The sequence below is a fragment of the Engystomops pustulosus genome, chromosome 3 (assembly GCF_040894005.1).
Source record: "Engystomops pustulosus chromosome 3, aEngPut4.maternal, whole genome shotgun sequence".
Classification (NCBI taxonomy): Eukaryota; Metazoa; Chordata; class Amphibia; order Anura; family Leptodactylidae; genus Engystomops; species Engystomops pustulosus.
In genome coordinates this window covers 71,634,927-71,648,151 of record NC_092413.1, presented here as the reverse complement: position 1 = coordinate 71,648,151, position 13,225 = coordinate 71,634,927, and the positions used below count along the sequence as shown (strand labels likewise).

Below are 13,225 nucleotides of genomic sequence, written 5' to 3'. Positions count from 1 at the left end.
CTCTATATACTTTGACGAGGTCATTTTCACACCTTCAGGAATCCTAAAGGGGCCTACCAGGTCTCTCCCCATGATTATGGCCCAAAACATGATGCCACTTAGCTGACACAGCCTTGTTGTAATATGGTGGCCATGCACCAACCATCCACTACCCCATCCATCTGGACCATCCAGCGGTGCACAACATTCATCAGTAAACAATTTTACTGTTTGAAAATTAGTTTTCATGTATGTCAGGGCCCACTAACTATAACCTTACCCCTAACCCTATCATCAATCAAAAGATCTATGAGAGTGGGAAGCAGTTCACATCAAAACAGCAATTTTGGAGGCTATTCTGACATCATGCAAAGAAATTCAATCAGAAACTCTCCAAGCTCTGACAAGTTCAATGGATTTAATCATTGTTAAGGTGATATCAAAGAAGGGTTCCTATGTTAGCATGTAACTTGGCCTGTTATAATGTTTCAGATCCAAATAGCTTTTGATCTCAGTGAATTTGACCTCCTAATGCTGCAAATTCAACAAAAGACCATTTTTTGGACGGCACTTTCATTTTAAAATTTTTATCTTTTTATTAAGGACTGGCTGGCAGAAGACTATCCTGCTTTACGGATTATTTCTGTGGAATATGACACTCATCTAAGTGACTGGAAAGCAAAATGTCCTGCAGACAATAACAGGTGATTGTTAACTTCGCTTATTATTTTTATTAATCTGCTGGATTATATAAATGGTGAATGTGGGCCGTCTGAAGAATAACCTGGGGGTCATGGTGGACGGAGATGAGGAAAGGGCCAATCTATTGCCTTCTCAACTGTCATCCAAGGCAAATCTCATGACGACATGATGAGAAATAATGTAAATTATCTTTGGAATGTCAACAGTTTAACCCAGGAAGAAGTATGGGGCCACCTCACAACCACTAAAATAGACAAATCAGCAGGCCCAGATGGTATACACCCCCGGGTACCTGATGAACTATGTAGCATAATTGCCAGACCATTATTTTTAATATTTGAGCATTCCTTGATGACTGGTTTTAATCCACAGCACTGGTTCATAGCAAATGCCAATATACAAAACATGGTTAAAAAGTGATCTTGGAAACTACAGACCTGTGAGTCTAATTTCTGTTGTGGGGAAAATATTTGAGAGGTTTGTTAGAGATGCTATCCTGGAATATCTCACTGTACATACACTTATAACCCAGCATCGGCATGAGTATATGAGGGATCGGTTCTGTCAGACTAATATGATTGGCTTCTATGAACAGATAAGTTCCAAACTGGACCTGGAAGAGGCTGTTGATCTTGTATATCTAGGGAGGTAGCAAGAGAGGATTCTCATGATAAGGACATGGTTTTACCATTGTACAAATCACTGGTCAGACCACACATGGAATATTGTGTACAGTTTTGGGCACCAGTGTATAAAACGACATAGTAGAACTAGAACGGGTGCAGAGGAGAGCATCTGAAATTTTTAGGGGAATGGGTGAAATAGAATACAATGACAGATTATACCTTGGCCTATGACCAGGATAAGGGGGCATTCTCTACCCCAAGAGTAGAGGTGGTTCTACCATCGCCATAAATGGGAATTCTCTGCTGTAAAAGCAGTGAGACTATGTAACTCTCTGCCGCAGGAGTTTCTTATGCAGGACTCTGTGTACAGAGGCCTGAATGTCTTTTTGAAGAGCAAAAATATCACGTGTTATGGGTAAAAAACAGTTATTTGATTCTTAACCCAATAGTGCAATAAGACGTACGTCTTGTTGCGCATGGGGGAGTATGAAAGGGCTCACGGACTGAGCCCTCTTCATACTCACCGGGCATTTGCTTCACAATGAAGCAAACGCCCGTCGCTAACACCCACGATCGGTGCTAGCACCTGATCGCGGGTGTTAACCCTTTGATCGCTTCCGGGATAGCTACTGGCGGCATTAAAGAGTCGGCGCGTGGGTGCCGCCATCTTGGCTCCGATCGTCGCTCCCCATGACGTAATCGGGGAGCAGCGATCTGTTGCCATGACAGCCTCGGGTCACACAAAGATCCGATGCTATCATGTTTTAGGCTATCTATTACAATGTGCGATCCTACAATGGTAGGATTGATTAGACAACCTATGGGTAAAGTACCCTAGGAAGTCTGAAAAATAGTAAAAAAAAATAAATTAAAAAAAGTGGAAAAAAAAATCATATTAAAAAAACATAAAAATTCAAATCACCCCCCTTTCCCTAGAAGTCATATAAATAAACAGTAAAAATCATAAACACATTAGGTATCACCGTGTCCGAAAATGCCCGATCTATCAAAATATAATAGTGTTTTTTCACTGCGTTTAACCTTGTAACGGAAAATAGCGCCCGAAGTTGCAAATGGCATCTTTTTGCCATCTTGAAAAATATATAAAATTCAATAAAAAGTGATCAAAAGGTCGTACAGTCCTAAAAATAGAAGCTTTATAAACGACATCAAAAATTGCAAAAAAATGACACTCTGTACACCAAATTATAAAAAAGTTATTAGCGCCAGAAGACGGCAAAATGAAGATTTTTTTTTTTGTACAGGAGGTTTTTTAATTTTTGTAAATGTATGAAAACATAAAAACTATACAAATTTGGTGTCCCCATGATCGCTTTGACCCAATGAATGCAGTAGACATGTCATTTGGGGCGCACAGTGAAAGCTGTAAAAACCAAGCCCACAAGAAATGGCGCAAATGTGTTTTTTCATCATTTTCACTGCATTTAGATTTTTTTTTCCACTTCCCAGAATACGGCATGGAATATTAAATACTGTCACTATAAATTGCAATTTCTTACGCAGAAATTAAGCCATCACAGAGCTCAGTACATGGAAAAATAAAAAAGTTATAGATTTTTGAAGGTGGGGAGTGAAAAATAAAGATGCAAAAACGAAAAAGGGCCTGGTCCTTAAGGGGTTAAAGGTTGAACTTGATGGACCTACGTCTTTTTCCAGCCTTATATACTATGAATTTTTGTCTTCAAATGCTGTACAAATGCTGATAAATCGCCTTACTCTTTCTTTGACTCCAGAGGGGCACCTAGCCTTTTTTCTTGAGGCAAAAAAATGAAATTGATCCCCCTTAAATATGCTAGAATTGCATGTTCCCCACAATAACTATGCACCTTCAATTAAAAGCAATTACTATACTACACACATAGATATGTCGCTCACACACATATACAGTGTGGAGGGGGGAAGTATTTAGTCAGCCACCAACTGTGCAAGTTCTCCTACTTAGGCCCCACCCCAAGCACCCGACCGTCAGGGGGACTTATGTATGGCCCCTGGCTTGGGACCGTACATATACGTCCCCTATAGATGGCCATGGTCGGCACTCTACCGCTCCGTACACGGGGAAAAGATTGGACATGTCCTATCATTCCCCATGTTACGGGCCGTGTACAATGCATTGCAATGGAGAGGGGAGGAGTCACCTCTCCTCCTCTCCATCGCCGCTGACATATGCCCAGGGCCTTCAAAAGATGAGAGAGGCCTGTAAATGACACCATAGGTAGACCGCGGAGAGACTATATGTGAAAACAAATCCAGAAAAACACATTGGGGCAGATTTACTTACCTGGTCCTGTCACGATCCCCCAGTGTGTTGTCCGATGAGGATTCGGGTCCAGCGCGATTCACTAACATTGTGTGTCCGAGTTCCTGCATCCATCGCTGCTGCGCTGAGGTCCGCCGGAGCTCACCTGCTTCTTCCCGGTGCATGTGAGTGCTTGATCTTGCGACACAATCGCGTTTTTAAATTCCGCAGTTTGTCCAAATCTGTTAGGTTGTTCCCCCCAATTTCCGTCGCGTGCAAGCCGGCACCAATGCGCCAAAATCCGATCGCGTGCGCCAAAGTCCTAGGGCATGTCGGCGCCAAATGGAAATATTTGGAAAACCCAACAAAAGTGCGGCATTCGAACCCTTAATAAATGAGTCCCATAGTCTGATTTTTAAAGAATTTATTTGCAAATTATGGTGGAAAATAAGTATTTAGTCAAAGTTCATCTCAATACTTTGTTGTATATATAATTTATTTGCAAATTATGGTGGAAAATAAGTATTTAGTCAAAGTTCATCTCAATACTTTGTTATATATTCTTTGTTGGCAATGACAGAGGTCAAAAATTTTCCATAAGTCTTCACAAGCTTGGCAAACACTGTTGCTGGTATGTTGACCCATTCCTTATTTTGCGACTGTAGCTGGGCATCACAGAATTTCCCTACAAAGGTTTTCTATGGGGTTGAGATCTGGAGACTGGCTAGGCCACTCCTTTGTTGCCATTGTCATACTGAAAGACCCAGACAAGTTTCATCTTCAATGCCCTTGCTGGTGGAAGGATGTTTGCACTCAAAATCTCACACGACCCGACCCGATTCATTCTTTCATGTACACGAATCAGTGATCTTGTTCCCTTTGCAGAAAAACAGCACCAAAGCATGATGTTGCCATCCCCATGCTTCACAGTAGGTATGGTGTTCTTATGATGCAACTACCAAACAGTTCTCCTTTGGTGTCATCTGATCACATGCCATTCCCCCAATACTGTTCTGGGACGTCAAAAATGCTCTGTAGCAAACTTCAGACGGGCCTGGATATGTACTGGCATAAGCAGGGGGACTGCAGGATCTGAGTCCCCGCAGCGTAATGTGTTACTTAGGCTTGCCTTAGTTACGTTGGTCCCAACTTTCTGCAGGTCATTAACTAGGTCCCCCTTGTGGTTCTGGAATTTTTGCTCACTGAGATCTTGCGTCAACCCCTGATTGGGCGGAATCATCAGTGGTCTTCTATGTCTTCCATTAATTACTGCTCTCACAGCTGATTTCTTCACACAAGGCTGTTTGCATATTGCAGATTCAGTCTTCCCAGCCTAGTGTAGGACTACAACTTTGTTTCTTTGTTACTTGGTCTACACCATAGTGGTGTTTGGAGTGTGACTGTTTGAGGTTGTGGACAGGTGTCTTTTATTCTAATAACAAGTTCAAACATTTTACATTGCTACAGGTGATGACGGTAGGACAGAGGAGCCTCTTAGTTACAGGTCTGTGAGAGCTAGAAATTATTATAATTTTCCACCACAATTTGCAAATACATTCTTTAAAAATCAAACAATATGATTTTTTGGACTTGTTTTCACATTTTGTCTCTCATAGTTGAGGTTACAGGCCTTTCTCATTTGTTTAAGTAGGAGAATTTGTACAATTGGTGGCTGATTAAATACATTTTTCACCATTCTATACCAGAAGTGAATATACGATATATCTATAAATATATAGAAGTGATTAATTTACTCCACTCCAGGGCTGCCATCTAGCAAACACAGACATCTCTTCTCATCTAAATCATTTGCAGCTGTTGCTTTCTCCAAATATACTAGCATTGCCCATTTTGGTGAACTCCTCCAAAATTACATTTCTTCTCCATCGAAAAGCCAATATGACCTCTCCCACCTGTGACTTATAGTTGCAAATATTGCAACCAAATTGCAAATAAATATGATGCATTTTCAGTCATTTATATAATATAAGTGACTGAATATACATATTCAAACACACAATTAATTTAGTGTTTCACAGTTCCACTTAGTTTATGGTCAAACCATCTTTAAAAAAAAAAAAAAAAAAAAAAGATGTTCCTGGTCTGGTAAAATCCAAGAGACTTACTTTAAAATACGCCCCCAATGGTATAGGACACCAGTAAGGCTACACCACATTTTACACTGTGTCACCTACAAGATGTTGTGAAGCCTCTGGTTGCATTTGTATATCTGGTTGAAGTGTAGGGGAATTTGCCCCTTTCTGGTCTGCTATCGAGGACATCTACAGGAATGTTTGGCTTTTGGGGATCTCACTCCAGCAGTCACCTGGCTCCAAGGAAACTAACAGCACCTGGCCTGGGGAGCTGCATCCCCTCTACCCCATTGTTTACTATGGGTCTTCCTGCAGTGTTGTGATGAACCTCCTTCCCCCTTCATCTCTTACAATCTTTCCCCCTTCTGTTTTTCTGTTATTTTTATATTCTTATATTGAAAGTTGTAAGACTCTTGATTACTACACAAGTTTTTCATGCTCTTGATTACTACACAAGATCATCATCACTCATAGCTTGTTTCATTATGGGGTTGCAACCCAAATATGTTTCCCCCTCTATGGGTTCAATGACTATTTGTTTTGTGTATTTATTGTTCTGTTTCAATAAATCTCTTTCAACTATACAAATCATGTTTCTTACCCTAAGTTTTTAATTGCATGTTACAAAATCAATATAATATAAATGACTGATTATGCCAATTCTAGAACATAATTTAGAGGTTTACTGATTTACTTAGCTTATGGTCAAAAAGTAAAAAAAAAAAAAAAAAATCCGGTTTCTAACTTTTTTAATTGAGTGGTACAAATAGTTTTTAATTTTGAATAGTAAAAGTGAGGTTTTAGCTTTGCATCTCTTCTTTGTTTTCCCAAATCCTTAACATTTATTTGTATTTTGATGCTTGTAGAACATCTCCACAATGCACCCCTCTTAACTATCCATACTGTCCCTTGAAAAAATCAAATAATACATTAAAACTCATCAGTATCTCCTATATATACCCCTCACAACTAACCATGCTGTCCATTGAATAATATATACAAATAATTGTAAAAGTAATTCGTGAACAGCAACAGCCATTTCCATGTAGTAAATCATATGTCAAGATTGTCAATTGACCTGTCAAATGTATGTATGAAAGGAGGAGCACTGTAAATGGTACTGTAATAGTATAATGAGAATTTTTTTTTATTACTATTGTGGCAAACCCTTAGACTACATTCACTTCCGTTTTTTGCATACGGCCAAGGGGGTTATTTATTGTTAGGCAGGCTCCCTGTGATAGTTCTGTGTCAGTCTTTGGAGCCCCACTGGCCGTCAGATTTATTAATGTGGCATTGGTCCTTTATTAAATCTCTTAGCAGTGTCTGGAATTTTTTCTTAATTGGTCGCAAAATAATCACAAGATTCACAAGCACATTCACCATGGGGCTAGAAGAGGGACCTTGCAATTTTTGGGTGACTATTTAAAAAAATTGCAAGCTAAAAATCGATCCTTACTTTGCAATTCTGTGACAGATATGTCACAGTATCCGCCTGCTGTATGCTAAAAATGAGATGTAGTCTACGCTGTGAAAAGTACATTATCTCAATTTACAGCCTCTATATGTAATAATTGTTGTAATTTTATGGCAGCAGAAAAGAATCATAAAAAAAAGTATATAAGAAAGATCTATAATGTTTTGCTATACTGTTAGAACACTTCATTTGCATTAAAACTAATTTCACTATGAATCGGGTTTAATTGTGTTTCAGGAAATCTATGGCTTACCGAAGCTCTGAGCTCCTTAATAAACTAAAAATGGCTGGGGTTGGGAAAAGGCCAATAATATGGGTATCACATAGCATGGGAGGTAAGTACCTGAGTTTTTTTTCTCTACAAAACACACAACAAGTAGTCTGTATGCTATAAATACATTTCATCTTACAATCCTGAATAACAAACTCAATAAATTTTTACGGATTTGCTGTCCGTGGTGGGATGATGGTCACTCCTCCTGCATTGCATATTCTCTCCTCTCCTTCTAAGGCCCCATTCAAAACACCGTAATTGTGGCCAGGGTCTGATAATAATAATTTATATAATTATATATAATTATTTATATAGCGCACACAGATTACTACCCCAATGGGTAGTCTATGGCACCCAATCATTGTGCAGCGAGCATATGGTGTCTCACCGCACTGTGATGGGCCGCTAGGCTCTAAATGGAGAGGGGGGGGGGGGTTGAGGGGAGATTACTACCCCTCCCCTCTCCACCTATCTAAAAGGTAAGCCCAGGATCCAGTACTGTTAATGAGGCCTAAGGCCTAATCCCCAACACCGTCCATGAGACGATCACTAGCAGCACCATATGCCACCATACAGAGCAGGTAGAGTATCACTCTGTTGACACTCATTTTGCCCACAAGAAACCAATATAGCAAAGAGGCCCAGGAATCACTGAAACTCCGAGTGTGTTGCAGGGTCTTCAGTCTAACTAGAGCTGTAGCGGTAATGTATGTGCCCACAGAAATGTGCCATAGGTTCGCCACCACTGCCAAAGGAGCTTACACAAACAATTTTGAAAAACCAATTGTCACTATGACAAAAAAAAAAAATGTTTGTAGCTGCAATTTTAAAATATACCTGTTCTACAGTAACATATACAAATTGAACTTAAGAACAAGCTTAAAGAACCTATCTTGTACGTAACCTAAGTCCTGCCTTTAGTGTCAAATATAATTTTTTATTGTATCAGAAGCCCTCTTCTTATAAAAAAAAATCTTACTTTTTTACAATTATGGTTTCCACATTAGATAACAGTTCTTTACTTTCCCTTTATTTAATCTATGAATCCTTTATAAATAGAGATGAGCGAGCACTAAAATGCTCGGGTACTCGTTATTCGAGACGAACTTTTCCCGATGCTCGAGTGCTCGTTTCGAGTAACGAGCCCCATTGAAGTCAATGGGAGACTCGAGCATTTTTCAAGGGGACCAAGGCTCTGTACAGGGAAGCTTGGCCAAACACCTGGGAACCTCAGAAAAGGATGGAAACACCACGGAAATGGACAGGAAACAGCAGGGGCAGCATGCATGGATGCCTCTGAGGCTGCTAAATCGCACCATTATGCCAAAATTATGGGCAACAGCATGGCCATGACAGAGTGACAGAATGAAGCTAGATAGCATCTAAAACATCCAATAATTGACCCTGACACTATAGGGGACGGCATGCAGAGGCAGCGGCAGCAGCGGCAGGCTAGAGAGTAGCATGGCGACATACCCTAAATGGACTCAGGCTTCAAACCAATGGGTGGCAAAGAGGAACCAAAGGAGGTGAGCAAGAAGCGCTCAAATAATATCGGTACATGATAAAAGTTTGCCAGTATATTTTGTGGATTACACAGCAGGGTGGCGACAAAGTTAACATGGAAGCCATGAAAACAATCCAAAATTCTGCCTGACACAGCTCGTTTGATAAGGGGACCATGTATGGAGGCAGTGAACTAGTAGTAGATTAAAGGTGCTGCAGTTAAAACTATGTTAGTTGGATCTTGGCATGGAGCTGGCGCTCCGCTGCCAGGCGAGCTTTTGCCAATCCAAGCCCCTGTCTCTAGGCTACTCCCCAAACAGCACTTCTAAGAACCTTTTGTATAAGATCAAGTGTAGTAGCGTTCTTATAAGTTTGGGATATGGCGGGTGAGGGGAATGTAAACATCTGCGCAAGAAGCGCTGAAATAATATCCGTAAATGAAAAAAGTTTTCCAGTATATTTTGTGGCTTACACAGCACGGTGGCGACAAAGTTAACAAGTTTGATGCGGAATGCCCTGTAATAGCTCTTGGGCGGTGTGCCTTTTATCACCTAGGCTCAGCAGTTTGAGCACCGCCTGCTGTCGCTTAGCGACGGCACTGCTGCTGTGCCTAGAGCTACCGACTGATGACGCCATGCCCACGGATGGTAATTCGGAGGAGGAGGTGGAGGAGGGGTGGGAGGAGGAGGAGGCATAGTAGGCCTGAAACACCTGGACCGAGGTAGGCCCCGCAATCCTCTGCGTCGGCAGTATATGACCAGCCCCAGGGTCAGACTCGGTCCCAGCCTGCACCAAGTTAAGTGTAGTAGCGTTCTTATAAGTTTGGAATATGGCGGGTGAGGGGAATGTAAACAGATGCGCAAGAAGCGCTGAAATAATATCCGTAAATGGTAAAAGTTTGCCAGTATATTTTGAGGATTACACAGCAGGGTGGCGACAAAGTTAACAAGTTTGTTGTGGAAGCCATGAAAACAACCCAAAATTCTGCCTGACACAGCACGTTTGATAAGGCGGCCATGTATGGAGGCAGTGAACTAGTAGTAGATTAAAGGTGCTGCAGTTAAAACTATGTTAGTTGGTTCTTGGCATGGAGCTGGCGCTCCGCTGCCAGGCGAGCTTTCGCCAATCCAAGCCCCTGTCTCTAGGCTACTCCCCAAACAGCACTTCTAAGAACCTTTTGTATAAGATCAAGTGTAGTAGCGTTCTTATAAGTTTAGGATATGGCGGGTGAGGGGAATGTAAACAGATGCGCAAGAAGCGCTGAAATAATATCCGTAAATGGTAAAAGTTTGCCAGTGTATTTTGTGGATAACACAGCAGGGTGGCGACAAAGTTAACAACTTTGATGTGGAATCCATGAAAACAACCCAAATTTCGGCCTGACACACCTCGTTTGATAAAGGGACGATGTATGGAGGCAGCTATATGGACGACTTTTGGAGGTAGCAATGGAGACAACGTGTGGAGGCTGCTATGGAGACAATTCAATTTGGATAGTGCCTGTATGTGGCAGTCCAAAAAAGTTTTCAAACCAGAGGAGCAGGTAGGTGGCCCTCCAGAAAAATGGAATAGATTGAGTGCCTGTATGTGGCAGTCCAAAAAAGTTTTCAAACCAGAGGAGCAGGTAGGTGGCCCTCCAGAAAAATGGAATAGATTGAGTGCCTGTATGTGGCAGTCCAAAAAAGTTTTCAAACCAGAGGAGCAGGTAGGTGGCCCTCCAGAAAAATGGAATAGATTGAGTGCCTGTATGTGGCAGTCCAAAAAAGTTTTCAAACCAGAGGAGCAGGTAGGTGGCCCTCCATAAAAATGGAATAGATTGAGTGCCTGTATGTGGCAGTCCAAAAAAGTTTTCAAACCAGAGGAGCAGGTAGGTGGCCCTCCATAAAAATGGAATAGATTGAGTGCCTGTATGTGGCAGTCCAAAAAAGTTTTCAAACCAGAGGAGCAGGTAGGTGGCCCTCCAGAAAAATTGAATAGATTGAGTGCCTGTATGTGGCACTCCCAAAAATTGTTTAAAACAGAGGACCGGGTCGGTGGCCCTCCATAAAAATTAAATGCATAAAGTACTATAGCTAGAGCCAGTGGGCCCTGTAAAAAAATAGCCAGTTTCCTCTGCTTTACTGTACAAAGAGGAGGAGAAGGAGGAAAATGAGGAGGAGGAGGAGTGGATAAATTATTCAGGTTGAGCTTCCTTCACCTGGTGGAGATTGGAAATTAGGAGAAATCCAGGCTTTATTCATCTTGATAAGCGTCAGCCTGTCAGCGCTGTCAGTCGACAGGCGTGTACGCTTATCGGTGATGATGCCACCAGCTGCACTGAAAACCCGCTCGGACAAGACGCTAGCGGCAGGGCAGGCAAGAACCTCCAAGGCGTACAGCGCCAGTTCGTGCCACATGTCCAGCTTTGAAACCCAGTAGTTGTAGGGAGCTGTGTGATCATTTAGGACGATGGTATGGTCAGCTACGTACTCCCTCACCATCTTTCTGTAAAGATCAGCCCTACTCTGCCGAGACTGGGGACAGGTGACAGTGTCTTGCTGGGGTGACATAAAGCTGGCAAAAGCCTTGTAAAGCGTACCCTTGCCAGTGCTGGACAAGCTGCCTGCTCGCTTACTCTCCCTCGCTACTTGTCCCGCAGAACTACGCACTCTGCCGCTAGCGCTGTCAGAAGGGAAATACTGTTTCAGCTTGTGCACCAGGGCCTGCTGGTATTCATACATTCTCACACTCCTTTCCTCTCCAGGGATGAGAGTGGAAAGATTTTGCTTGTACCGTGGGTCCAGGAGAGTGAACACCCAGTAATCGGTGCTGGAATAAATTCTTTGAACGCGAGGGTCACGGGATAGGCAGCCTAGCATGAAATCTGCCATATGCGCCAGAGTACCAACGCGTAAGAATTCACTCCCCTCACTGGCCTGACTGTCCATTTCCTCCTCCTCCAACTCCTCCAACTCCTCTTCTTATGCCCATACACGCTCAACAGTGAAGGACTCAACAATGGTCCCCTCTTGTGTCTCGCCAACATTCTCCTCCTCTTCCTCCTCATCCTCCTCCACCTCCTCCGATATGCGCTGAGAAACAGACCTAAGGGTGCTTTGGCTATCAACAAGGGAATCTTCTTCCCCCGTCTCTTGTGAGGAGCGCAAAGCTTCCGACTTCATGCTGACCAGAGAGTTTTTCAACAGGCCAAGCAGCGGGATGGTGAGGCTGATGATGGCGACATCGCCACTGACCATCTGTGTTGACTCCTCAAAGTTACTCAGCACCTGACAGATATCAGACATCCACGTCCACTCCTCATTGTAGACTTGAGGAAGCTGACTGACCTGACTACCAGTTCTGGTGGAAGTTGACATCTGGCAGTCTACAATCGCTCTGCTCTGCTGGTAAACTCTGGATAACATGGTCAGTGTTGAATTCCACCTCGTGGGCACGTCGCACAACAGTCGGTGAGCGGGCAGTTGGAGGCGGCGCTGCGCTGCCCTGAGAGTGGCAGCATCTGTGCTGGACTTCCTGAAATGCGCACAGATGCGGCGCACCTTCGTGAGCAAATCAGACAGATTGGGGTATGTCTTGAGGAAACGCTGAACTATCAGATTTAACACATGGGCCAGGCATGGCACATGTGTCAGTCTGCCGAGTTGCAGAGCCGCCACCAGGTTACGGCCGTTGTCACACACAACCATGCCTGGCTTCAGGTTCAGCGGTGCCAGCCACAGATCAGTCTGCGCCGTGATGCCCTGTAATAGTTCTTGGGCGGTGTGCCTTTTATCGCCTAGGCTCAGCAGTTTGAGCACCGCCTGCTGTCGCTTAGCGACGGCACTGCTGCTGTGCCTAGAGCTACCGACTGATGGCGCCATGCCCACGGATGGTCGTTCGGAGATGGAGGTGGAGGAGGGGTGGGAGGAGGAGGAGGCATAGTAGGCCTGAAACACCTGGACCGAGGTAGGCCCCGCAATCCTCGGCGTCGGCAGTATATGACCAGCCGCAGGGTCAGACTCGGTCCCAGCCTCCACCAAGTTAACCCAATGTGCCGTCAGCGATACATAGTGGCCCTGCCCGGCAGCACTCGTCCACGTGTCCGTGGTCAGGTGGACCTTGTCAGAAACGGCGTTGGTCAGGGCACGGATTATGTTGTCTGACACGTGCTGGTGCAGGGCTGGGACGGCACATCGGGAAAAGTAGTGGCGGCTGGGGACCGAATACCGAGGGGCGGCCGCCGCCATGAGGCTGCGAAAGGCCTCGGTCTCTACTAGCCTATAGGGCAGCATCTCCAGGCTTAGCAATCTGGAGTTGTGCACATTAAGG

At 43.6% G+C, this 13,225-nt stretch overlaps 1 protein-coding gene across 5 annotated transcripts in view; it reads left to right on the top strand.

Annotated features, from left to right (window-relative positions):
• SERAC1 (serine active site containing 1) overlaps positions 1 to 13,225 on the top strand; it is a 117,684-nt gene that overhangs the window by 90,970 nt on the left and 13,489 nt on the right. For all 5 annotated transcript variants that reach the window (XM_072141048.1, XM_072141042.1, XM_072141043.1 and 2 more), the window contains 2 exons: positions 583 to 683; positions 7,375 to 7,472. In XM_072141048.1, the coding sequence (XP_071997149.1) occupies positions 583 to 683; positions 7,375 to 7,472 (199 nt within the window). The remainder of the gene's footprint in view (positions 1 to 582; positions 684 to 7,374; positions 7,473 to 13,225) is intronic.